Source organism: Entelurus aequoreus, linkage group LG25 (assembly GCF_033978785.1).
Source record: "Entelurus aequoreus isolate RoL-2023_Sb linkage group LG25, RoL_Eaeq_v1.1, whole genome shotgun sequence".
NCBI lineage: Eukaryota > Metazoa > Chordata > Actinopteri > Syngnathiformes > Syngnathidae > Entelurus > Entelurus aequoreus.
Genome location: NC_084755.1, coordinates 30,777,010 through 30,803,334, shown reverse-complemented (window position 1 = coordinate 30,803,334; position 26,325 = coordinate 30,777,010). Strand labels below are relative to the sequence as shown.

At 40.9% G+C, this 26,325-nt stretch overlaps 1 protein-coding gene across 5 annotated transcripts in view; it reads left to right on the top strand.

Moving 5' to 3' along the window:
* The window catches only part of LOC133642634 (neurabin-2-like), a 130,573-nt gene that overhangs the window by 31,257 nt on the left and 72,991 nt on the right, over positions 1-26,325 (top strand). For all 5 annotated transcript variants that reach the window (XR_009824559.1, XM_062036956.1, XM_062036953.1 and 2 more), the window contains 4 exons: positions 9,206-9,589; positions 9,654-9,862; positions 12,482-12,862; positions 18,793-19,485. Coding sequence is in view for 4 of the 5 variants with exons in the window: in XM_062036956.1 (XP_061892940.1) it covers positions 9,283-9,589; positions 9,654-9,862; positions 12,482-12,862; positions 18,793-19,485 (1,590 nt within the window). In the remaining variant the exon portion in view is untranslated. The remainder of the gene's footprint in view (positions 1-9,205; positions 9,590-9,653; positions 9,863-12,481; positions 12,863-18,792; positions 19,486-26,325) is intronic.

Here is a 26,325-nt window from a genome sequence, read left to right as displayed (position 1 = left end):
CCTCAGCTTTGAGGTGGGATTTTTGCAACAAATAGTCATTGTCCACCAAATACAGAAATGAGAATTTCCTTCCAATGTCCACAAACATGATCATTTTCTTAAATGTGCGTGTTTTCAGTAGTGTAGATGTCACATTTTGATTTGTCTGTTCCTTGAAAAGAATGACGGCACTCAGATGAAGTCTGGTCATAGAAGGGACTTGTTACAGAGCCGATCTAAATGAACAGACCTCAACCTTGTTAGATAGGGTGTTTAATTATTGGAACAGTCAGAGATTGCAGTGGGTGGTATGGCACCAAGTGGGAGAAGGTGTTTGACTGTTTAGAGATAGAGAGTAGGCGCTGTCTTTTCGTATTATGTAGTTATTGACTCACTGGTCTTCAGTCACACATGATTTACCTGTCCCCTGACAATTATTATTATTAGCACACTCCTATCTCCTGAACACGATAGGAAAAGCACAATATTTTGCAATGGACCGTGAAATGTTACATTATTTTGTGTGAGACAATCACACTGCCATGACCTCCTGTAGACAAAGGCAAAAAGTATTTCTGTCTTTGAACGTTTGAGTGTGGTGGGATTGTTGATCTGCACAAGCAAAGCCTATTTATTGCGGTGTGCCATTTCTGCTGAGTTCGGACGCAGTAAGACTGTCATTTTACATTTCTCAAGAGCCCCCCGAAGGTTATGGGACACAAAAGTGAAGACGTGATAGACCCATAAAAATGTTGCCTTGAGGAGCCTATTTAAAGGCCCTTAATGATGCTGACTACAGCCCAATAACCATAAGACAGTATTGCGAACCAAGGGCTTAAAGGCCTACTGAAATGACATTTTCTTATTTAAACGGGGATAGCAGATCCATTCTATGTGTCATACTTGATCATTTCGCGATATTGCCATATTTTTGCTGAAAGGATTTAGTAGAGAACATCGACGATAAAGTTCACAACTTTTGGTCGCTGATTAAAAAAAAGCCTTGCCTGTACCGGAAGTAGCGTGACGTCACAGGTTGAAAGGCTCCTCACATTTTCCCATTGTTTACACAAGCAGCGAGAGCGATTCGGACCGAGAAAGCGACGATTACCCCATTAATTTGAGCGAGGATGAAAGATTCGTGGATGAGGGACGTGAGAGTGAAGGACTAGAGTGCAGTGCAGGACGTATCTTTTTTTCGCTCTGACCGTAACTTAGGTACAAGGGCTCATTGGATTCCACACTTTCTCCTTTTTCTATTGTGGATCACGGATTTGTATTTTAAACCACCTCGGATACTATATCCTCTTGAAAATGAGAGTCGAGAACGCGAAATGGACATTCACAGTGACTTTTATCTCCATGACAATACATCGGTGAAGCTCTTTAGCTACGGAGCTAACGTGATAGCATCGGGCTTAACTGCAGATAGAAACAAAAGAAATAAGCCCCTGACTGGAAGGATAGACAGAAGATCAACAATACTATTAAACCCTGGACCTGTAACCACACGGTTAATGCTTTCCAGCCTGGCGAAGCCTAGCAATGCTGTTGCTAACGACGCCATTGAAGCTAACTTAGCTACGGGACCTCGAACAGAGCTATGCTAAAAACATTATCTCTCCACCTACGCCAGCCAGCTCTCATCTGCTCATCAACACCCGTGCTCACCTGCGTTCCAGCGATCGACGGCGCGACGAAGGACTTCACCCGATCATCGATGCGGTCGGCGGCTAGCGTCGGATAGCGCGTCTGCTATCCAACTCAAAGTCCTCCTGGTTGTGTTGCTGCAGCCAGCCGCTAATACACCGATCCCACCTACAGCTTTCTTCTTTGCAGTCTTCATTGTTCATTAAACAAATTGCAAAAGATTCACCAACACAGATGTCTAGAATACTGTGGAATTTTGCGATGAAAACAGAGCTGTTTGTATTGGGATACAATGTGTCCGAATACTTCCGCTTCAACAATTGACGTCACGCGCAAACGTCATCATACATAGACGTTATCATACATAGACGTTTTTAACCGGAAGTTTAGCGGGAAATTTAAAATTGCACTTTATAAGTTAACCCGGCCGTATTGGCATGTGTTGCAATGTTAAGATTTCATCATTGATATATAAACTATCAGACTGCGTGGTCGGTAGTAGTGGGTTTCAGTAGGCCTTTAAGTACGGAGGTTCAGGTTGTGCAGTTGGGTATGCAGTAGTGTTGCAGAGAGCGTCCCTCTTGACTGAAGACCCCGGTTTGTGTGGGGATGTCAACAGGACAGCACTGCTAATTCAAGCTCCCTGGTTTTGTTTGTGAGTACAATAGCTGCAACTTAGACTTAGACTTAGACTTCCTTTTATTGTCATTCAAATTTGAACTTTACAGTACAGATAAGAACAACATTTTGTTGCATTAGCTCATGGTAGTGCAGGATACAAGAGCAATAAGGTGCAAATATAAATAAATAGATTCCATATAAATATATTGCACTTTTGCATATGCATCCACGTTTATGGATGTATGTTATATTGTCTTTATATTCCAGTGAGTTAATCCGTTTTGGGGGAGAATTGAGGGGTTTATTATGATGCGTTCAAGAGTCTTATGGCCTGAGGGAAGAAGCTGTTACAGAACCTGGAGGTTCTGCTATGGAGGCTGTGGAACCTCTTTCTAGAGTCCAGCAGTGAAAACAGTCCTTGGTGGGGGTGGGAGGAGTCTCTGAAGATTTTCTGAACCCTGGTCAGGCAGCGGCTTTTGGCGATTTCCTTGATAGGAAGAAGAGGAGTCCTGATGATCTTTTCCGCCGTCCTCACCACTCTCTGCACAGACTTCCAGTCTGAGGCACTCAAGGCTCCAGTCCAGACAGAGATGCAGTTGGTCAGCAGGCTCTCTATAGTGCCTCTGTAGAATGTGCTGAGAATGGGGGGAGGGCGCTGTGCTCTTTTCATCCGACGCAAAAAGTGCATGCACCGCTGAGCTCTTTTTACAAGAGCTCCGGTGTGTAGGGACCAGGTCATATTGTCAGTTATCTGCACCCCCAGGAACTTGGTGCTGCTTACGATCTCCACTGCTGTACCGTTGATGAAGAGTGGAGCGTGGCTGGACTGGTGCCTCCTGAAGTCGACGATGATCTCCTTGGTCTTGTCAACGTTCAGGACCAGGTTGTTGGTTCTGCACCAGTCAACCAGATGTTTCACTTCCTCCCTGTAGTCCATGTCGTTGTTGTCACGGATGAGGCCCACTACTGTCGTGTCGTCCGCATACTTCACAATGTGGTTAGTAGTGGACCTGGCGCGGCAGTCATGGGTCATCAATGTGAACAGCAGCGGACTCAGGACGCAGCCCTGGGGGGAGCCGGTGCTCAGGGAGATGGCACTGGATGTGTTGTCTGTGGTCTGTCTGTGAGGAAGTCAAGCAGCCAGTTGCATAGGGGGGTACTGAATCCAAGGGGCTTAGCAATGTAGCTTAGCAATGCTAGTTTACTATATTTTGGTAATATTGCATGTAAAATTCAACACTTTGACCTCACTAACGTTTTAGTGTTTGTGTCCTATGATTACAGTTTTGGGAAGATGGTGAGTAGTAGGAGAGGGGCGGTGTAGTGGGCATGTTTAACAAACAAAGACACAAACACGTGCATGCGGAGCTCGAAAAGGACTGTAATTTTAACCGTCACCAATCTAAAGAGGTTCATGAGGTCTTCCAAAAAATTATGCAATTTGTTATTCTTATAGCGAGACCTGTGTTTATTTCCATAGCTGGCGATCTGGCTATAAGAATAACAAATTGTTTAACCGTCCCCCTTCTAAAATAACTCAAATTGACAAGACTCCAAAATAATATAATGGTAGGAGAAACACTGGTATGCTGTTGTTGTACTCTAAATCAGGTTGTTTGTTACACGAGCTAGCCAGCTACCAATATTAACACAAAGCTAACCACTTTCGACATTAACAAGACACCATGTAGGGTGACTCTGGATTAGGGCGGTAACGGTATTTATGATAACTTTGGTAAAACTCCCAATGGTTATTATTAAATTAAAATGATCGTAAAACTGTGATTGCTAACTGCACGTTGATAACTCACGGACTAGCGTCAGCTTGCTGGCTTGCATGCTAACATGAAAATAGACGACATTAACGTCTTTCTTCATTGATAAACAACATACCCCAATCTAAACTTATATAAACACATGACTGTCTGAGCAACTACGATATTCAATGGTGCACATTAAACATACAAGGTGTGCTCTCTTAACACAGAATGCTTGTTCTATACTATACCGAAAGTGTTTTTACGGTGCGTTCAGGGACCGCTGAATAGAGTAGGATGCTCCAACGCCCGCCAGAAATAATAATAATGATATATTTTATTTGTGATGCAATTTAAGATTTAAATAAATATTAAAGTGATGCAGTACAAACCAATATTTAAAACAATACAAGTTTAGCCAATTAAAACATAAATAGTCAGTCTAAAACACTATCAGTGAAGCATAACACAAAACATGCAAAATAGTGTTGTTTTTTTTAGTAGTGTGTCTAAATATTTTAGATATTTAAAAGAAATAACTTAGTTAAAAGATTTGAGTGTGTGTGTATTAGTACTTTTTGAGCACATTCAACAATACCACAATAATAACGATAACCGTGATCATTTTGGTCACATTCACCGTGATATGAAATTCTCATATCGTTATATCCCTACTCTGGATGAACAATAAGTTATACTGTGGAATTTAGTTCGGTCCTGGTTATGTTGGCCAACTCATCAAATTTTGGTTCAGTGTTTTTTATTATTACTAAAAAAAGTGCTTGCCTAGGATGATGTCGACATATACGTCGACTACTGTTAAAATTAGGCCTAAAGGGTTATTTTTGCTTGAAATCTGTCTATGTTGATTTCTCATATAGGGCTACAAAAATTATTCAGTTAAATCATTTAATTTGATTAGAAAAAAAGTTTACATTTATATTTTGTCGCTTCGATTAATCGTGTGTAATGAGTGTAACTAATAAAAATGTATAAACACTGGACCTTACGGAGTGACTGGAACTTTAAATATGTGGACAGTTTCCGCAAGGCCTCTACAATAGAGCGCACATGAGACCAGTGTGTGTAAGTGCCGTGATCTGTGTGGACAGCGGGTAGTTTTAAAATTTTTTACGTTTTTATTAGCATGTTGAAAGTGCAATTTCAGTGTTGATGTGTATTTTTTAGAAAAAAAAGAATTAAGGTAATGGCAAGCTGAAACATCGTTGTTTGACAATTTCCCTAAAAAAGCATTAATAATAGATTTTATTTGTAAAAAGCACTTTACATTGAGTAAACAACCTCAAAGTGCTATAGTGTATTAAAAATAAAAATATATAAAAAATAAATACAAATAAAAACTAGAACAGCAAAATAGCTAAAACTAGTATGCATATATCTAAAAAAAGGCTTTTTTAAAATGAAGGGTTTTTAAGGCTTTTTTAAAAGCATCCACAGTCTGTGGTGCCCTCAGGTGGTCAGGGAGAGCGTTCCATAGACTGGGAGCGGCGGAGCAGAAAGCCCGGTCTCCCATTGTTCGGAGGTTGGAGGAGGTTAGCCTGTCCGGAGCGGAGGTGTCGTGTGGAGGATTTGGGGGTGAGTAGTTCTTTGAGGTAGAGGGGGGCATTTCCATGGAGGCACTGGTTACTAATAAAACACACTTTATAGCCTTAATGGCTATAAAGTGTGTTTTATTAGATTACTCGATTACTAAAATGATCGAGATGTGTATATATATATATATTATTGTAATCGCCAAGCGTCAGGAAACGACAACAGCAAAATAACTACAACAACGTAAACAAACGCACGGTGACTTCCTGTTCATTGCTAGGTAAGCTTCAAAATAAAAGCATGGTAATATTAACCTGGATTGTACCACAGCACCAATTATTATCATATTTTTTAGCTTGTTAGCCACTGGAAAAAAGATTTGCACATGTACGAAATCTAAATTGCCGCACTTAGATAAGAGTACAAAACAATCTGAATAAAAGTATGCACAAATGGAAGACAATATCAAACTGACATAAGTACAGAAATCCTTTAATATCATGGCTAGTTTCAGTTTAAATTTTGATTACGTCGATGAATGCTTATGTTCGTGTCAGTCAGCTAGTCTGATGGGCATCGAAATAAACGATTATTAATTACCCTTTAATTTTCAAAAAGTCAAGCCCGCATAGCAAACAGGCAGGAAATGAGATTGTCAGAGATAAGTAGGTACTCTGCAGCTATCACAACTGTTCCGGATTCAAGACTTTGTCATCAGGCAAGTTGGCAAAATAGTGAGACAGCATGTTACAAAAATCACAGCATGTTTGTGTTTAAGGAGTTTAAATGACAACACCTGGACCACTCAGCTGGTATATTTCCAGTGGTGAGAATCTTTGGGCGCCTCACGATTCGATTACGATTATTATATTATTAATGCATCTTTAATTTATATACAGTACAGGCCATAAGTTTGGACACACCTTCTCATTCAATGGGTTTTCTTTATTTTCATGACTATTTACATTGTAGATTGTCACTGAAGGCATCAAAACTATGAATGAACTCATGTGGAGTTATATACTTCACAAAAAAAGGTGAAATAACTGAAAACATGTTTTATATTCTAGTTCCTTCAAAATAGCCACCCTTTGCTCTGATTACTGCTTTGCGCACTCTTGGCATTCTCTCTATGAGCTTCAAGAGGTAGTCACCTGAAATGTTTTTTACTTCACAGGTGTGCTTGAATGTCCGAATTGCGATGCATCTAAAAATGTATTATTTCCCCCCACCTCGAGATATCTCATGTGATTCTTATTGTGTTTGACCACAAGCGTTGTCAATTTCTGCTTTAAATTAATTTGACAATAATGCAGAGTTTATAACAGCATCATCTCAGGATATAAACTGTCGATCTGATTACGTTACCGGTACTTATGCAAAATGTTTTGCCATAATCAACATCCTTCAGTTATTTGTCTCTCATGTTAAAGTTAGGGCTGTTAAAATTAACGAGTTAACTCATGTGATTACCCACGAGCACAGTTACATTAATCATGCAGCTTATTTTGATCATACAAGCTCTTTTACAAAACCCAAACGCTGTGAAGATTTACACGTTGTGTATATGGTAAATAAAAACACAATACAATGATGTGCAAATTTGTTTCAACCTACATTCAATTGAATAGACTGCAAAGACAAGGTACTTAACGTCCAAACTGGAAAACTTTGTTATTTTTTGCAAATATTAGCTCATTTGGAATTTGATGCCTGGAACATGTTTCAAAAAAGATGGCAAAAGTGGCAAAAAAGACTGAGAAAGTTGAGGAATGCTCATCAAACACTTATTTGGAACACCCCACAGGTGAACGGGCAAATTGGGAACAGGTGGGTGCCATGATTGGGTATAAAAGCAGCTTCCATGAAATGCTCAGTCATTCACAAACAAGGATGGGTCGAGGGTCACCACTTTGTCAACAAATGCGTGAACAAGTTATCCAACAGTTTAAGAACAACATTTCTCAACAAGCTAATGCAAGGAATTTAGGGATTTCACCATCTACAGTCTGTAATATCATCAAAAGGTTAAGAAAATCTGGAGAAATCGCTGCACATAAGCGGCAAGGCTGAAAACCCACATTGAATGCCCGTGACCTTCAATCCCTCAGGCGGTACTGCATCAAAAACCGACATCAGTGTGTAAAGGATATCACCACATGGGCACAAGCCACGTGTTATAACAGTGTGGCTTAATGGTAAAATAGTGTGGGTACTAGACTGGCCTGCCTGTAGTCCAGACCTGTCTCCCATTGAAAATGTGTGGCGCATTATTAAGATTAAAGATTAAAGTACCAATGATTGTCACACACACACTAGATGTGGTGAAATTTGTCCTCTGCATTTGTCCCATCCCCTTGGGGAGCAGTGGGCAGCAGCGGCGCCGCGCCCGGGAATCATTTTGGTGATTTAACCCCCAACTCCAACCCTTTGTTGCTGAGTGCCAAGCAGGGAGGTTATGGGTCCCATTTTTATAGTCTTTGGTATGACTCGGCTGGGATTTGAACTCCAACCTACCGATCTCAGGGCGGACACTCTAATTATGAAGCCTAAAATACCACAACGGACTGTTGAACAACTTAAGTTGTACATCAAGCAAGAATGGGAAAGAATTCCACCTGAAAAGCTTCAAAAATTGGTCTCCTCAGTTCCCAAACGTTTACTGAGTGTTGTTAAAAGGAAAGGCCATGTAACACAGTGGTAAAAATGCCCCTGTGCCAACTTTTTTGCAATGTGTTGCTGCCATTAAATTCTAAGTTGATGATTATGTGCAAAAAAAAATTAAGTTTCTCAGTTCGAAAATTGAATATCTTGTCTTTGCAGTCTATTCAATTGAATATAAGTTGAAAAGGATTTGCAAATCATTGTATTTTGTTTTTTATTTACGAATTACACAACGTGCCAACTTCACTAGTTTTGGGTTTTGTACCTTAACCGCCATACGTTTGTCGATCAGGTCGTTGCATAAATGAGTGAGAAGGCTCTGACTGGTGTGCTCGCTGGAAAATGTCACTCCAAAATACAGCCTTAAAGAACTTTTGACAAAACTGTCACCAAGTAAAATAAATGACATGCATTCAAGTAAAAAAATTTAAAGACCTTCCTAGATGACATTCTGACGATAAAATTGCATTTGTGTAAAAATATTGGGGTCTTTTCTTAAGCTAATATCAATTATACCAGCGAGTAATCACCTGTGATTAATCATGGTTAATCCAAATTCCTAAATGGGATTAATCTCATTAAAAAAAATGACAGCTGTGGTTGAAATCCTAACATTGTTACCCTCCACCCATTGTGAATCATTTGAAACCTGTTTAATATGACATCATCAATCAATTTGTCATCAAAATGCATGATTTTGTCATAGAGGATTGAAAAAAAAGTTCATATATTTCATGACGTCATCATTGTATTTGTCACCAAATTGTATTTTGATATTCGTTGCCCGTTATAATTATGAACATTTTTAAAGAGTTGTTCGTGTTTAGCTTTGGGATTATTTATGGCACCCTTGGTTAAATGGGAACATACTTGGAAGAATACCCACGAAAAGTAGCGAGCCTGCCTTCGAAAACGATACACATTTGCGTTTGTGACAAAGTTGTTCATTGATTCTTCTTTTCTCCGTTCTTGTCTCACAGCCCATGTTCTCCAGACATGCTGCTACCCTCGTCTGCATTGACCTGCTGTTCACCTGCTGGCATTTGAATGATCAAACATGATGAAGACAGAACCGTCGTCGACCTCGGGGGACAAGGGCTCCTCCGGTGGCAACAGCGGGGGAAGCGGGAGCTCCAGCCTGCGCAGCGCCTCGCCGCACCGCAACGCGTACGAGGCGGGGCTGGCGGCGCTGAAGAAAGCCACCGATCACCTCAACGGAGGCTATGACCCCGCCTCCAAGCCGGCGCCCCTCCCCCGGCCGACCGGGAGGGGCCGTAAATACGGCTCCAACGTTCACCGCATCAAAAACATGTTCATGCAGATGCAGTCTCCGGGCGATGACGAAGAAGGAGACAAAATGATAGGTAAAGAACACCTTCATCCGTGCGCACGCGCGCGCTTGGTAGTTAACCGTCCTCTCATTGGCAGGGAAAGAGCAGGCCGTCAAACTGTCTTTGCCGAGAGCGTCCAGCCTCAACGAGAATGTTGACCACAGCGCCTTGCTCAAACTGGGAGGATCCGTTTCGGAGAGGGTGAACCGCTTTGACACCAAAGGAGATGGAGAAGGCGGGAGCTCCTCGTCGGGCTTGTCCAAACTCCAGGAAACCAGGAGGATGTTCGAACAACGAACGTTACAGGTCAGACATGGCATTGTTTTTAAAGGCGTCCTATCCAACTATTCAGACTAGAGATGTCCGATATGGCTTTTTTGCCGATATTCCGATATTGTTCAACTCTTAATTACCGATACCGATATCAACCGATACTGATATATACAGTCGTGGAATTAACACATTATCATGCCTAATTTTGTTGTGATGCCCCGCTGGATGCATTAAAACAATGTACCGTATTTTTCGGACTATAAGTCGCAGTTTTTTTCATAGTTTGGCCGGGGGTGCGACTTATACTCAGGAGCGACTTATGTGTGGAATTATTAACACCTTACCCTAAAATATCAAATAATATTATTTAGCTCATTCACGTAAGAGACTAGACGTATAAGATTTCATGGGATTTAGTGATTAGGAGTGACAGATTGTTTGGTAAACGTATAGCATGTTCTATATGTTATAGTTATTTGAATGACTCTTACCATAATATGTTACGTTAACATACCAGGCACATTCTCAGTTGGTTATTTATGCCTCATATAACGTACACTTATTCAGCCTGTTGTTCACTATTCTTTATTTATTTTAAATTGCCTTTCAAATGTCTATTCTTGGTGTTGGCTTTTATCAAATACATTTCCCCAAAAAATGCGACTTATACTCCAGTGCGACTTATATATGTTTTGTTCCTTCTTTATTATGCATTTTCGGCCGGTGCGACTTATACTCTTGGAGCGACTTATACTCCGAAAAATACGGTAACAAGGTTTTCCAAAGTAAATCAACTCAAGTTATGGAAAAAAATGCCAACATGGCACTGCCATATTTATTATTGAAGTCACAAAGTGCATTATTTTTTTTAACATGCCTCAAAACAGCAGCTTGGAATTTGGGACATGCTCTCCCTGAGACGGCATTAGGAGGTTGAGGTGGGGGGGTAGGAGGTAGCGGGGGTGTATATTGTAGCGTCCCGGAAGAGTTAGTGCTGCAAGGGGTTCTGGGTATTTGTTCTGTTGTGTTTATGTTGTGTTACGGTGCGGATGTTCTCCCGAAATGTGTTTGTCATTCTTGTTTGGTGTGAGTTCACAGTGTGGCGCATATTTGTAACAGTGTTAAAGTTGTTTATACGTCCACCCTCAGTGTGACCTGTATGGTTGTTGACCAAGAATGCTTTGCATTCACTTGTGTGTGTGTGAAAAGCCGTAGGTAATATGTGACTGGGCCGGCACGCAAAGGCAGTGCCTTCAAGGTTTATTGGCGCTCTGTACTTCTCCCTACGTCCGTGTACACAGCGGCGTTTTAAAAAGTCATAACAATTTTTTTTTAAAACAGATACCGTTAATTTTGAAACCGATAAATTCCGATATTACATTTTAAAGCATTTATCGGCCGATAATATCGGCAGTCCGATATTATCGGACATCCCTAATTCAGACTTGTGCTAAAGGGGTCAATATGATTGGTTCTACATTTAAAGTTAAAGTACCAATGATTGTCACACACACACTAGTTGTGGTGAAATTTGTCCTCTGCTTTTGACCCATCCCCTTGTTCACCCCCTGGGAGGTGAGGGGAGCAGTGGGCAGCAGCAGTGCCGCGCCCGGGAATCATTTTTGGTGATTTAACCCCCAATTCCAACCCTTGATGCCAAGCAACACTTCCTTGTGGTCTACATAAAATGTTATGGTGCTTCTTTGGTCAAAATTGTGCATAGCTTATGTTTTACAGACTGTCTTTAAAGGCCTACTGAAACCCACTACTACCGACCACGCAGTCTGATAGTTTATATATCAATGATGAAATATATTTTCATAAACATGGACTTACCAACTCCGCATCTACAGTCACACACAGCTTAATGACAAAAAATCAGGCGCTGGTAGTCTGCTCTATAAAGTTAACAAATAGGCATTTAGTTTAGAATCCCGTCAGCACAATATTTCGGGTGAAAACGAGAATAAAAACCTACCTCGTGACAAAGAGTAATACTGAGCAAGAGCCGAATAGTCTCCGCAAAAGTATGTATTTCACACCTGCGTTACACCAGCATGCCGTGTGTTGTGCCTCGGTGTGCATTGTTTACACAACGTGCTACATATGTCCGTCCGTGCAGTGCGCTACTTAATATGTTCGTGTGGAAACTCGTTCGGTACACCTCCGAACCGAACCGAACCCCCCGTACCGAAACGGTTCAATACAAATACACGTACCGTTACACCCTTAGGAGTATTACATGGTTAACCTGCTGAGTTCTACACAGCACAGACACTAAGTAAGCAACGGCACATTATTTGCAGATTATAATTATGGATTTGCAAATAATATTTTTTGGACCAATTAGGTGAAGTTGCATAATTTCCCACGGCACACCAGACAATATCTCACGGCACAATAGTGTGCCACGACACAGTGGTTGAAAAACACTGCTATAAGATGCATAGGGAGTCGGCCATTTTTGGCTAGTCTGTGCCATTATTTTCTGTGTAGCCTAAATACTCAGTCACAATGTTCTAATGGTCGTCATTTTTAGAATTATGAAAATAAAAAAATAAGTTATGGGCCACAATTGGCCCCCGAGCCACACTTTGAAGAGCTCAGACTTAAATAAGCCTGACATGAGATGTTTTTTTTCCCCCCCTGCAGGAGAAACAAGCTGCCACCAACAGGATTTTGCTGAAGAAGGAGCGTGCGTCTGGTTTCCAGGACAGTCGCCTGGACGTTGTAGCACGTTTTAATGGTTCTACAGAGGCTCTGGACCGATTGGACGACCCCCCGATTCCCGTCCCTGTCCCTGTCCCAACTCCCGCCCCCGTTTCACTTCCTGCTCCTGTTCCAATTCCAGTTCCTGCCACTGCGGCTGCTCTCGGGCCTGGTGAGGCCGTCAGCCCCACCGTGAGCCAGCTCAGTGCCGTGTTTGAGAAGGCTGACCTGCAAAACAACCTCTACCTCCCCAACCGTCGGTCAAGACCTGCCCCAGCGCCAAAGCCAAAGCTTCCAGCCAAAGCAGGGACCGCCAGGAGCCAGGTAAAAAGGATTTCCTTGTACCACTTTTTTTTTACCGAAGAGGTGACCTCAGTGTGCTGCAGTGCTTCCTCTGCTACACCACAATACAAAAAGTGAAAATGAATGAAATCAAATCACTTTAAACAAAGTATAGTGTGCTTCTATTTTACTGGAGAGTAAAATATAGGGGTCTGAATACAAAGGGCCTGATCTACTAAGATCCAAATACCACGCGCGATACATACATATACAGCGTGTGCAAACTATAACATTGCTAGTACTATTAGTGGCTGTGTTGCGTGTGATCTACACATATTCTACACAACTCCTGGAAATGACTGTCTTAGAATGGCCAAAGGTAAAGATGTGTTTGTCCTAGTTAAAGGAAACGGCAGACCGTCTTCTTCTACTGGATTTATTACAATCTTTGCAAGCTGGGTAACGTTTGCTGTGGTCTGGAACAACATGGCACACAAACAACTATCAGAAATGCAGCCAATATTACATACAGATAATCAATCAATCAATCAATCAATGTTTATTTATATAGCCCTAAATCACAAGTGTCTCAAAGGGCTGTACAAGCCACAACGACATCCTCGGTGTCGAGTGGGTCTGACATAATATTGTGAAAGTCCAACACATCAGCGAAAGTCCAGTCCATGGTGGGGCCAGCGGGAACCATCCCGAGCGGAGACGGGTCAGCAGCGTAGAGATGTCCCCATCTGATGGACAGGCTAGCGGTCCACCCCGGAGCAGAGTAGAAAAGAAAAGAAAAGAAACGGCAGATCAACTGGTCTAAAAAGGGAGTCTATTTAAAGGCTAGAGTATACAAATGAGTTTTAAGATGAGACTTAAATGCTTCTACTGAGGTAGCATCTCTAACTTTTACCGGGAGGGCATTCCATAGTATTGGAGCCCGAATAGAAAACGCTCTATAGCCCGCAGACTTTTTTTGGGCTCTGGGAATCACTAATAAGCCGGAGTTCTTTGAACGCAGATTTCTTGCCGGGACATATGGTACAATACAATCGTCAAGATAGGCAGGAGCTTGACCGTGTAGTATTTTATACGTAAGTAGTAAAACCTTAAAGTCGCATCTTAAGTGCACAGGAAGCCAGTGCAAGTGAGCCAGTATAGGCGTAATATGATCAAACTTTCTTGTTTTTGTCAAAAGTCTAGCAGCTGCATTTTGTACCATCTGTAATCTTTTAATGCTAGACATAGGGAGGCCTGAAAATAAAACGTTACAGTAATCGAGACGAGATGTAACGAACGCATGGATAATGATCTCAGCATCGCTTGTGGACAAAATGGAACGAATTTTAGCGATATTACGGAGATGAAAGAAGGCTGTTTTAGTAACACTCTTAATGTGCGACTCAAACGAGAGAGTTGGGTCGAAGATAATACCCAGATTCTTTACCGAGTCGCCTTGTTTAATTGTTTGGTTGTCAAATGTTAAGGTGGTATTATTAAATAGATGTTGGTGTTGAGCAGGACCGATAATCAGCATTTCCGTTTTCTTAGCGTTGAGTTGCAAAAAGTTAGCGGACATCCATTGTTTAATTTCATTAAGACACGCCTCCAGCTGACTACAATCCGGCGTGTTGGTCAGCTTTAGGGGCATGTAGAGTTGGGTGTCATCCGCATAACAGTGAAAGCTAACACCGTATTTGCGTATAATGTCACCTAGCGGCAGCATGTAAATACTAAAGAGTGCAGGGCCAAGAACTGAACCCTGGGGAACTCCGCACGTTACCTTGACATAGTCCGAGGTCACATTGTTATGGGAGACGCACTGCATCCTGTCAGTAAGATAAGAGTTAAACCAAGACAAGGCTAAGTCTGACATCCCAATACGCGTTTTGATACGCTCTAATAAAATATTATGATCAACAGTATCGAAAGCGGCGCTAAGATCAAGAAGCAGCAACATAGATGACGCATCAGAATCCATCGTTAGCAATAGATCATTAGTCATTTTTGCGAGGGCTGTCTCCGTAGAGTGATTTGCCCTGAAACCGGATTGAAAAGGTTCACAGAGATTGTTAGACGCTAAGTGTTCATTTAGCTGCTGTGCAACAATTTTTTCGAGAATTTTCGAGATAAACGGTAGGTGGGACACCGGCCGGTAGTTCACCATGAGGTCAGGATCGAGGTTAGGTCTTTTGAGTAGAGGATGAATAACCGCTTTTTTGAATGCTAGAGGAACAGTACCAGAGGAAAGTGATAGGTTTATAATATTTAACACTGATGGACCTAATAAAACAAAAAGCTCCTTGATAAGTTTCCCAGGAATTGGGTCAATAATGTGTCCTGAGACATGCAAATATAAATTAAATAAGTAAAGGAAATTAAATGAGCTCAAATATACCTACAAACGAGGCATAATGATGCAATATGTACATACAGCTAGCCTAAATAGCATGTTAGCATCGATTAGCTTGCAGTCATGCACTGACCAAATATGCCTAATTAGCACTCCAACAAGTCAATGACATCAACAAAGCTCACCTTTGTGCATTCACGCACAGCATAAAATGTTTGGTGGACAAAATAAGACAAGGAAGGAGTGGCATAAAACACGTCCTTCTGTGGCAGTGTTGGAGAAAGTTGTACATGTAAACAAATTACGGTGAGTTCAAGGACCACCGAAATTAGTAGGACAAAACGGCGCTCGCCAAATACTATTAGTGAAGCATATTTAATACAAACAATAGGATTTCTATCAATGTTTGTGTCATGTTTGTCCTTCTACAGAAATCATATCAAAACACAAAAAAAAGGTTTTTCCCTATCTTTTGCCATTTGCATACATCTTTGAAAAAACTCCAGGGAGCCACTAGGGCGGCGCTAAAGCGGGTTGCCGAACTCCGCTCTCGCCTTAACTGTTTAACAGTCAATTTGTGTAATTGTTGATGGTTGGCATATTAGAACATAACTAATAGGGGTGTCAAAACAAATTGGTTTTGAAATGAACCGCGATTTTTAACTGTAACGATTCTTAATCGATTAAAAAAATCTAAAATCTTTTTATTTTTATTTAATTTTTTTATTTGTCCAGTCCAGCCATTTAGGCAAATCATGTTGTTGATGTGCATGCACATATCTACTGTACAGATTTACTTTATTTGACTTTATTAACTGTTTGGTAAAATTTTATTAAACAAAACCAATTTTGTTTTAAGTAATATAGAACCTTTTTTAGAGCTGGTTGTCTATTTTTTGGACGTAGTTTATCATAAAACTGGCAACCAATGGTATTAAAAAGTATGGATTTCGAACCGAAAATCGCTTTGAATCATATCGAATCAATACCCCCAATAATCGAATCGAATCGTGTGGTGCCCAAAGAACCACAGCCCTAATAACTAGCTCAACTACAACTTTTTTTTAAATGTATTTACTTTTTAAATGTTTTTTAATTATTATTATTAATCAGTCCAACAAAATAATACACAACAATACAATAATAATATAATTCCAATTCCAAAACTGGCCCAGCAACATTCAGAAAAGCAATCAACAGAGCAATAGAGAGGACACACACACATGACACAAAACAATCCAAAAGTAGTCAAACAAAAATGTATAATATCAACAACAGTATCAATATTGATAAGAATTCCAACATAGTAGTGATTAGAAATCCCTCATTTACATTATCATCACAGCCATTTATAAAAAATAAAATAAAAACATGATGAAAATGAACAATACTTCCACTTGCATCGCATCTCATAAGCTTGACAACACAATGTGTCCAATATTTTCCACAAAGATAAAATAAGTCATATTTTAGGTTCATTTAATGGTTAAAACAAATCTAAATAATGGATCCCATATTCCAATATATGACTCATAATTATCTAAACCCGGGGTCCCCAAACTTTTTGACCCGGGGGCCGCATTGCGTTAAAAAAATGTGGCATGGGGCTGGGTTATATACATAAATATATATGTATATATATTAGGGCTGCAACTAACAACTAATTTGATAATCGATTAATTTGTCGATTATTACTTAGATTAACCGATTAATAATCGGATTAAAGAGACGAACTACATTTCTATCCTTTCCAGTATTTTATTGAAAAAAACCAGCATACTGGCACCATACTTATTTTGATTATTGTTTCTTAGCTGTTTGTAAATGTTGCAGTTTATAAATAAAGGTTTATAAAAAATAAAAAACCAATCGATGACTAAATTAATCGCTAACTATTTTTATAATCAATTTTATTCTATTTAATCGATTAGTTGTTGCAGCCCTAAAATATATATATATATATATATATATATATATATATATATATATATATATATATATATATATATATATATATATATATATATATATATATATATATATATATATATATATATATATATATATATATATATATATACATAATCTGTCTCATTGCAGATTAGACAAACTGCTTTTTCCTTAGACTGAACAAAAAAAAGTCATATGTCCACCGATGTTTAAAAACTGTACACTCGGAGTAACTATTTTACGTTTCCCCAACGATTTTGCCATTTTTTCCCTTGTGCACTAATTGACTGAAAGAGCGCACACTTGCCGTGTGCTCAGCCGACACTGCGCAGCGAGCGTGATGACCTCACATTATCGATGGGAAAATGCATTTTTAGTAGAGATGTCCGATAATGGCTTTTTTGCCGATATTCCGATATTCTCCAACTCTTAATTACCGATACCGATATCAACCGATACCGATATATACAGTCGTGGAATTAACACATTATTATGCCTAATTTTGTTGTGATGCCCCGCTGGATGCATTAAACAATGTAACAAGGTTTTCCAAAATAAGAGAACAACTTCAACTCAAGTTATGGAAAAAATGCCAACATGGCACTGCCATATTTATTATTGAAGTCACAAAGTGCATTATTTTTTTTAACATGCCTCAAAACAGCAGCTTGGAATTTGGGACATGCTCTCCCTGAGAGAGCATGCAGAGGTTGAGGTGGGCGGGGTTGGGGGGGGGGGCAGGTTGAGGTAGGGGGAAGCAGGGGGTGTATACTGTAGCGTCCCGGAAGAGTTAGTGCTGCAAGGGGTTCTGGGTATTTGTTCTGTTGTGTTTATGTTGTGTTTCGGTGCGGATGTTCTCCCGAAATGTGTTTGTCATTCTTGTTTGGTGTGGCGCATATTTGTAACAGTGTTAAAGTTGTTTATACGGCCACCCTCAGTGTGACCTGTATGGCTGTTGATCAAGTATGCCTTGCATTCACTTGTGAGTGTGTGAAAAGCCGTAGATATTATGTGACTGGGCCGGCACGCAAAGGCAGTGCCTTCAAGGTTTATTGGCGCTCTGTACTTCTCCCTACGTCCGTGTACACAGCAGCGTTTTAAAAAGTCATACATTTTACTTTTTGAAACCGATACCAATAATTTCCGATATTACATTTTAAACCATTTATCGGCCGATATTATCGGACATCCCTAATTTTTAGACAATATGATATGCCTGAGCAGCTAGGAGACCCCGAGATTAACAAGCGGTAGAAACTTGATTGATGGATGGGCTAGAAAGGACAGATGAAAAAACTAATAATGAAAAAAAAAATAATAATAATTTCTTGGGACTACTTTGGATGCTGGTGGGCCGTAGTTTGGGGACCCCTGATCTAAACTAAATGCAGTTTTTTCTACTGATATCATCTCCATAGCTTGTGTATACCAATCAGTATGAGTTGGACTAATAACATTTATCCATTTTATTTAATATTACCGTTTTTGTTTTGATGCATATTGAAAGAAATGCATTTTTACTCTTTGATGACGCGTTACTAGATTGATGCAGATCACCAAGAATACAAGTTTACAACTTTTTAGTGACACGATGCCTTGTTGGTTTGCGGTGAGAACCGTGACGTTCGTGTGAAGCAACGATGATGACATTTGTCTCACTTTCTCCCAGATAAAAGCGCCTCTTCCCAGCGAGGAGGACTCCGAGGGGGTGACAGCCGGAACTGTGACCAGCCAGGGAGCGGAGACTGAAGTGATAGATCCACTTCCACAGAGAGGCATAGAAGGAGAGGCGGTCAGCGAGGAGGAGAGATGTGGACATTCAGGAGATCTGCTCTTCAGCTCCTTGCCGTCGTCTCTGGCGGCCACTTTATCTTCCTTTTCCGAGGCTAAGCCAGCGTCAGAGTCCCAGTCCGGGTCGACTGAAGACAGGGGCTCGAGTACGGTGGACGGGTCCGCTCCGAAGCCGCTCGCCGTGGAACAGCATTGCTGTATGGGGGACTCTGATGCCGGAGCCAGGTTGGTGCAGGCGGAGGTGCACGCCACGCTTGAAAACGGACAGAAAGAGCCGCCGGTGTTTGAAGTGACACCCGCCGACTCTGAGACGAGATGCGACGAAGAGGAGAACGACGAGGACGGCTCCAGGAAGGAGGATTACTCCGAGGGGGATCTGGTGGATGTCAGCGCGTACAGCGGCCTCGGTGAGGACGACTCCGGGGGAAGCCAGCTGGACGATGACGAGGACGACGACGAGGACGAAGCATATCAACCGGAGAGCAGCTGCACGGAAATTGCTGGCCTTCCGGAGGAGGAGGAGCCTGCGCCCGCCAATAGAAAGATCCGCTTCAGCACTGAGCCAATCAAGGTGAGTGTTCAGCTGCTGAGTCTGGCATCCATTCATTACTTAGGTACGTGGTCACAGTCCATTACGGATTAGTCGGAGGTAATCAATCACTGTGACTGTGGTTCAATTCTCATACTTAGCGGTGCTTAAGTGAGCGCACTTAAGGAAAGTGCGGACATTGAGACAGCCTGGTTGTTTAAAGCGAAGGTTATTTGACGAGTTGTGTGGAAATGTAACAGTTGATCAGTTGTTCCATCCATCCATTTTGTGTACGGCCCATCTTAGCTGACTTTTTGCGAGAGGCGGGGTACACTCTGGACTGGACGTCAACCAATCACGGGGCACAAGATTGTAGAATAGAATTTGAACAGGGACCATACAGTTCAACATGGTTCAAAACATTGTAACAAGAGATGTCTGATAATGGCTTTTTTGCTGATATCCCGATATTGTCCAACTCTTAAGTACCGATACCAATATCAACCGATACAATATATACAGTCGTGGAATTAACACATTATTATGCCTAATTTTGTTGTGATGCCCCGCTGGATGCATTAAAGGCCTATTGAAAGCCACTACTACCGACCACGCAGTCTGATAGTTTATATATCAATGATGAAATCTTAACATTGCAACACATGCCAATACGGCCGGGTTAACTTATAAAGTGCAATTTTAAATTTCCCGCCACACTTCCGGTTGAAAAAGCCTTCGGAGGATGACGTATGCGCGTGACGTAGCCCGGGGAACAGAGGTATGCCTTCCCCATTGAATACAATACAAAAAAGCTCTGTTTTCATTTCATAATTCCACAGTATTCTGGACATCTGTGTTGGTGAATCTTTTGCAATTTCATTAATGAACAATGGAGGCTGCAAAGAAGAACGTTGTAGGTGGGTCGGTGTATAGCGGCTGGCTGTAGCAACACAACCAGGATTACTCACTTGGATAGCAGACGCGCTAGCCGATGCTAACCGGCCACGCACGGATGATCGGGTGAAGTCCTTCGTCGCGCCGTCGATCGCTGGAACGCAGGTGAGCACGGGTGTTGATGAGCTGGGCAGACGATGGCTGGCTGGCGTAGGTGGAGCGCTAATATTTTTATCATAACTCTGTGAGGTCCGGTTGCTAAGTTGCTAAGTCAGCCTTAGCGTCGTTAGCAACAGCATTGTTAAGCTTTGCCAGGCTGAGATCTATTAACCGTGTAGTTACATGTACATGGTTTAATAGTATTGTTGATCTTCTGTCCTTCCAGTCAGGGATTTATTTATTTTGTTTCTATCTGCATTTGAGACAGATGCTATCACGTTAGCTCATGCTAATTAGCATGAGCTTCATCGATGTATTGTCGTGGAGATAAAAGGCACTGAATGTCCATTTCGCGTTCTCGACTCTCATTTTCAAGAGGATATAGTATCCGAGGTGGTTTAAAATACAAATCCGTGATCCACAATAGAAAAAGGAGAGAGTGTGGAATCCAATGAGCCAGTTTGTACCTAAGTTACGGTCAGAGCGAAAAAAAAAAAGTATTTCACTGCATTCTAGTCCGTCACTCTAACGTTCCTCGTCCACGAATCTTTCATCCTCGCTCAAATTAATGGGGTAATGGTCCGAATAGCTCTAGCTGCGTTGAAAACAATAGGAAAATATGAGGGAGTGAACAACTGACAACGTCACGCTACTTCCGATAGGGGCAAGGTTTTTTTTTATCAGAGACCAAAAGTTGCGAACTTTATCGACGTTGTTCTCTACTAAATCCTTTCAGCAAAAATATGGCAATATCGCAAAATGATCAAGTATGACATATAGAATGGATCTGCTATCCCCGTTTAAATTAAAAAAATTAATTTCAGTAGGCCTTTAAACAATGTCACAAGGTTTTCCAAAATAAATCAACTCAAGTTATGGAAAAAAGTGCCAACATGGCACTGCCATATTTATTATTGAAGTCACAAAGTGCATTATTTTTTGAAGATGCCTCAAAACAGCAGCTTGGAATGTGGGACATGCTCTCCCTGAAATAATCCTGATACCCACTACAACTATGGGAAACACTGTTAACTTTGACTTTCACAAAGTGCTTTTTTTTTTTTATTTAAACATGCCTCAAAACAACAGCTACAAAAACAATGAAGGCACACAGCTCCAGTCCAAAGTATACTATAAACTGGGCTCAACCTGCCCTGTTCTTAACGTATTCGTATGAGTAACAAAAATCTGCAAATAAAAACAAGAAATGCACAAAAATAAAAAACTGCTTCAGTCTAGACTAGTAGATAACACAGCCACCCTTTAAAGTGCATGAACATTAATAAAACTGCTTCAGTCTAGACTAGTAGATAACACAGCCACCCTTTAAAGTGCATGAACATTAATAAAACTGCTTCAGTCTAGACTAGTAGATAACACAGCCACCCTTTAAAGTGCATGAACATTAATAAAACTGCTTCAGTCTAGACTAGTAGAAAACACAGCCATCCTTTAAAGTGCACGGGGAAAAAAGGCACAAAACATAAATAAAACAGCTTCACTCAGTCCAGCAACAGATGAAGCTCAAAGAGTGGGCTAATTTTTTTTCACCTTGTCATCACGTGTGAGAGGTAGATTTTTCTGAATGAAAACAAGCATCTGCAAGGGGTTCTGGGTATTTGTTCTGTTGTGTTTACACTACTGTTCAAAAGTTTGGGGTCACCCAAACAATTTTGTGGAATAGCCTTCATTTCTAAGAACAAGAATAGACTGTCGAGTTTCAGATGAAAGTTTTCTTTTTCTGGCCATTTTGAGCGTTTAATTGACCCCACAAATGTGATGCTCTAGAAACTCAATCTGCTCAAAGGAAGGTCAGTTTTGTAGCTTCTGTAACGAGCTAAACTGTTTTCAGATGTGTGAACATGATTGCACAAGGGTTTTCTAATCATCAATTAGCCTTCTGAGCCAATGAGCAAACACATTATACCATTAGAACACTGGAGTGATAGTTGCTGGAAATGGGCCTCTATACACCTATGTAGATATTGCACCAAAAACCAGACATTTGCAGCTAGAATAGTCATTTACCACATTAGCAATGTATAGAGTGTATTTCTTTAAAGTTAAGACTAGTTTAAAGTTATCTTCATTGAAAAGTACAGTGCTTTTCCTTCAAAAATAAGGACATTTCAATGTGACCCCAAACTTTTGAACGGTAGTGTATGTTGTGTTACGGTGCGGATGTTCTCCCGAAATGTGTTTGTCATTCTTGTTTGGTGTGGGTTCACAGTGTGGCGCATATTAGTAACAGTGTTAAAGTTGTTTATACGGCCACCCTCAGTGTGACCTGTATGGCTGTTGATCAAGTATGCTTGCATTCGCTAGTGCGTGTGTGAAGTTGTAGATAGTATGTGACTGGGCCAGTACGCAAAGGCAGCGCCTTCAAGGATTCATTGCCGCTCTGTACATCTTTCTGCGTCCGTGTACACAGCGGCATTTTAGAAAGTCACAAATTTTACTTTTGGAAACCGATACCGATAATCTTGAAACCGATGCCGATAATCTCCGATATTACTTTTTAAAGCATTTATCGGCCGATAATATCAGCGGTCCGATATTATCGGACATCCCTAATTGTAACTGATGTTTTGTGCAGAGTTTATAGCTAATGCTAATGTCCAACTCTTGTCCCGAGCTGGGCTTTCAAATAAATAACATACTGAAGGCGCGCTTGAAATCCTTTCATTTTCTCAAAAATCGACAGTGCGCCTTATAACCCGGTGCGTCTAATATACGGATTAATTCTGGTTGTGCTTACCGACCTCGAAGCAATTTTATTTGGTACATGGTGTAATGATAAGTGCGAATAGTAGATGGCAGGCACACATAAGAGATACATGTGTACTGCAGGTTGATGCCCCTTATTCAATAAATGACGCTAGCAAGTACAGGTCAGCAAGCCAGCCCAAAACTTTGATGTTTCATTGAGAATATAGAACATTACACACGGCCCTCAAAAATCGGTCAAAATGTTTTAGTTCGACTTTGGTAAACTACGAAGCCGTACCGCTTGATTACGGCTACTAGTCAGTCGCGCCCACTCTAAGTTGCCCCTGCAGGCATGTCTTTAAATGGACGCGACTTAGAGTAGTTCTGCGCGGCCGCAGGTACATATACTTGACGTGCTGTGCTAATAACACATGTGTCAAACTCAAGGCCCGGGGGCCACATCTGGCCCGCCCCATTATTCTTTGTGGCCTGCGATTGCCTGGTAAGAATGTGCATCAACTTTATTTCAACTTTATTAATTAACGTATCTAAATTTTAACAGAAAAAAAAGCATGAAGGCATGCAAATGCAGCTCTTAACTCAATATTATTTGATGCAACAAGCTACAGTAGGAAAGGGATTTATACGGCCACATTCCTGGGTGGATCGCGCACGAGAGGAAGAGGGAGGGGGGTAATCATTTTGCAATGCAGTCTGTCGAAAATGAGGGAAAGCTCCACTCTATACAGCAACTGACGCTGTGGTCAAAGTTGGAATGGCGGTGGATAGTGCACTCCCGCAATTCGTCACATTTCATGTGTCAGGTAAACCAAATAGTGCTTTCTAGAGATGTCCGATAATGGCTTTTTTGCTGATATTCCGATATTGTCCAACTCTTAATTACCGATTCCGATATCAACCGATACCGATATATACAGTTGTGGAATTAACACATTATTATGCCTAATTTTGTTGTGATGCCCCGCTGGATGCATTAAACAATGTAACTTTACCATGAATTGATTAACGTGGACGCCGACTTAAACAAGTTGAAAAACTTATTCGGGTGTTACCATTTAGTGGTCAATTGTACGGAATATGTACTGTACTGTGCAATTTACTAACACAAGTTTCAATCAATCAATCAATCAGAAACAAGGTTTTCCAAAATAAGAGAACAACTTCAACTCCAGTTATGGAAAAAAGTGCCAACATGGCACTGCCATATTTATTATAGAAGTCACAAAGTGCATTATTTTTTTTCAACATGCCTCAAAACAACAGCTTAAAATTTGGGACAGGCTCTCCCTGAGATAATCCTGATACCCACTACAACTATGGGAAATACTATACTTTGACTTTCACAAAGTGCATTATTTTTTTTATTTTTTTTAAACATGCCTCAGCTACAAAAACAATGAAGGCACACAACTTCAGTCCAGAGTATACTTGCCAACCTTGAGACCTCCGAATTCGGGAGATGGGGGTTTGGGGGTAGCGGGGGGTGTATAATGTAGCGTCCTGGAAGAGTTAGTGCTGCAAGTGGTTCTGGGTATTTGTTCTGTTGTGTTACGGTGCAGATGTACTCCCGAAATGTGTTTGTCATTCTTGTTTGGTGTGGGTTCACAGTGTGGCGCATATTTGTAACAGTGTTAAAGTTGTTTATACGGACACCCTCAGTGTGACCTGTATGGCTGTTGATCAAGTATGCCTTGTATTCACTTATGTGTGTTTAAAAGCCACATATATAATGTGACTGGGACGGCACGCTGTTTGTATGGAGGAAAAGCGGACGTGACGACAGGTTTTAGAGGACGCTAAAGGCAGTGCCTTTAGGGCACGCCCCCAATATTGTTGTCCGGGTGGAAATTCGGGAGAATGGAAATTCGGGTGTCTCCCGGGAAAATCGGGAGGTTGAAACCGATACCAATAATTTCCGATATTACATTTTAAAGCATTTATCGGACATCTCTAGTGCTTTCTCAATCCCGTTCGTACTGTATTTGTTGCCTTTGTGTCATTCAAAACCTTTTTCTTATGAAAATTCTACATTAGTTGACATTAAGTTGTCACTTTGACTTTTGATTCCAAAGCAGGTTTTCCATTAGTTTGTTGGTAATCGGCAATAATAATAATAATTTTTAAAAAAAGGAAACTGTGTAGTATTATCATGAAGCGGCCCTCCATGGACTTTGCTATCTGCGATGTGGCCCGCCCACAATGAAAATGAGTTTGACGCCCTTGGTGTAGAAGGACCCCAAAATGGTTATCTGGTGTTTTGATCTATTATGCAAAGCCAACTTTTCTTACCTGTTGGTTCCTGCTGTTGTGTATTTGGGATCTTCATAACTCTCGCCATTCTAGCGCACGTTGAGTCAATAAGCTCCTTCTTTTTCTCTATCCTCTTGTTGTGGGGCTTTAATCCTCCACTGTTGGCATTTCTAATACACAGTAGTGTACAGCTGTAACTACTATTTGTCAGTAGACTCGCTGAGGAAGCGCTACAATCTACCAGTACAACAAAGCTGGCGGGGAGAAGACGCTGTTAAGTTGGAGCCACGTAAATTAGATCGCCTACAAAACGGCGCATCCTGAACAGACGGGTAGGAACCGGCTTAAAGATGGTCTGTAAAACATGATCTATGTAAAAAGAAAAAAAATGATATTACCCTTTTATGCACCTTTATATTCGGTGCGGCTTTTGTATGAAAATAGACCCGCTCATAGGCAGTGCGCCTTATATGGGTAACGTTTGCTGTGGTCTGGAACAACATGGCACACAAACAACTATCAGAAATACAGCCAATATTACATACAGATAATGTGTCATGAGACATGAAAATATAATTCAATACACAGAGGACATAAGTAGAGGAAATTAAATGAGCTCAAATATACACTACCGTTCAAAAGTTTGGGGTCACATTGAAATGTCCTTATTTTTGAAGGAAAAGCACTGTACTTTTCAATGAAGATAACTTGAAACTAGTCTTAACTTTAAAGAAATACACTCTATACATTGCTAATGTGGTAAATGACTATTCTAGCTGCAAATGTCTGGTTTTTGGTGCAATATCTACATAGGTGTATAGAGGCCCATTTCCAGCAACTATCACTCCA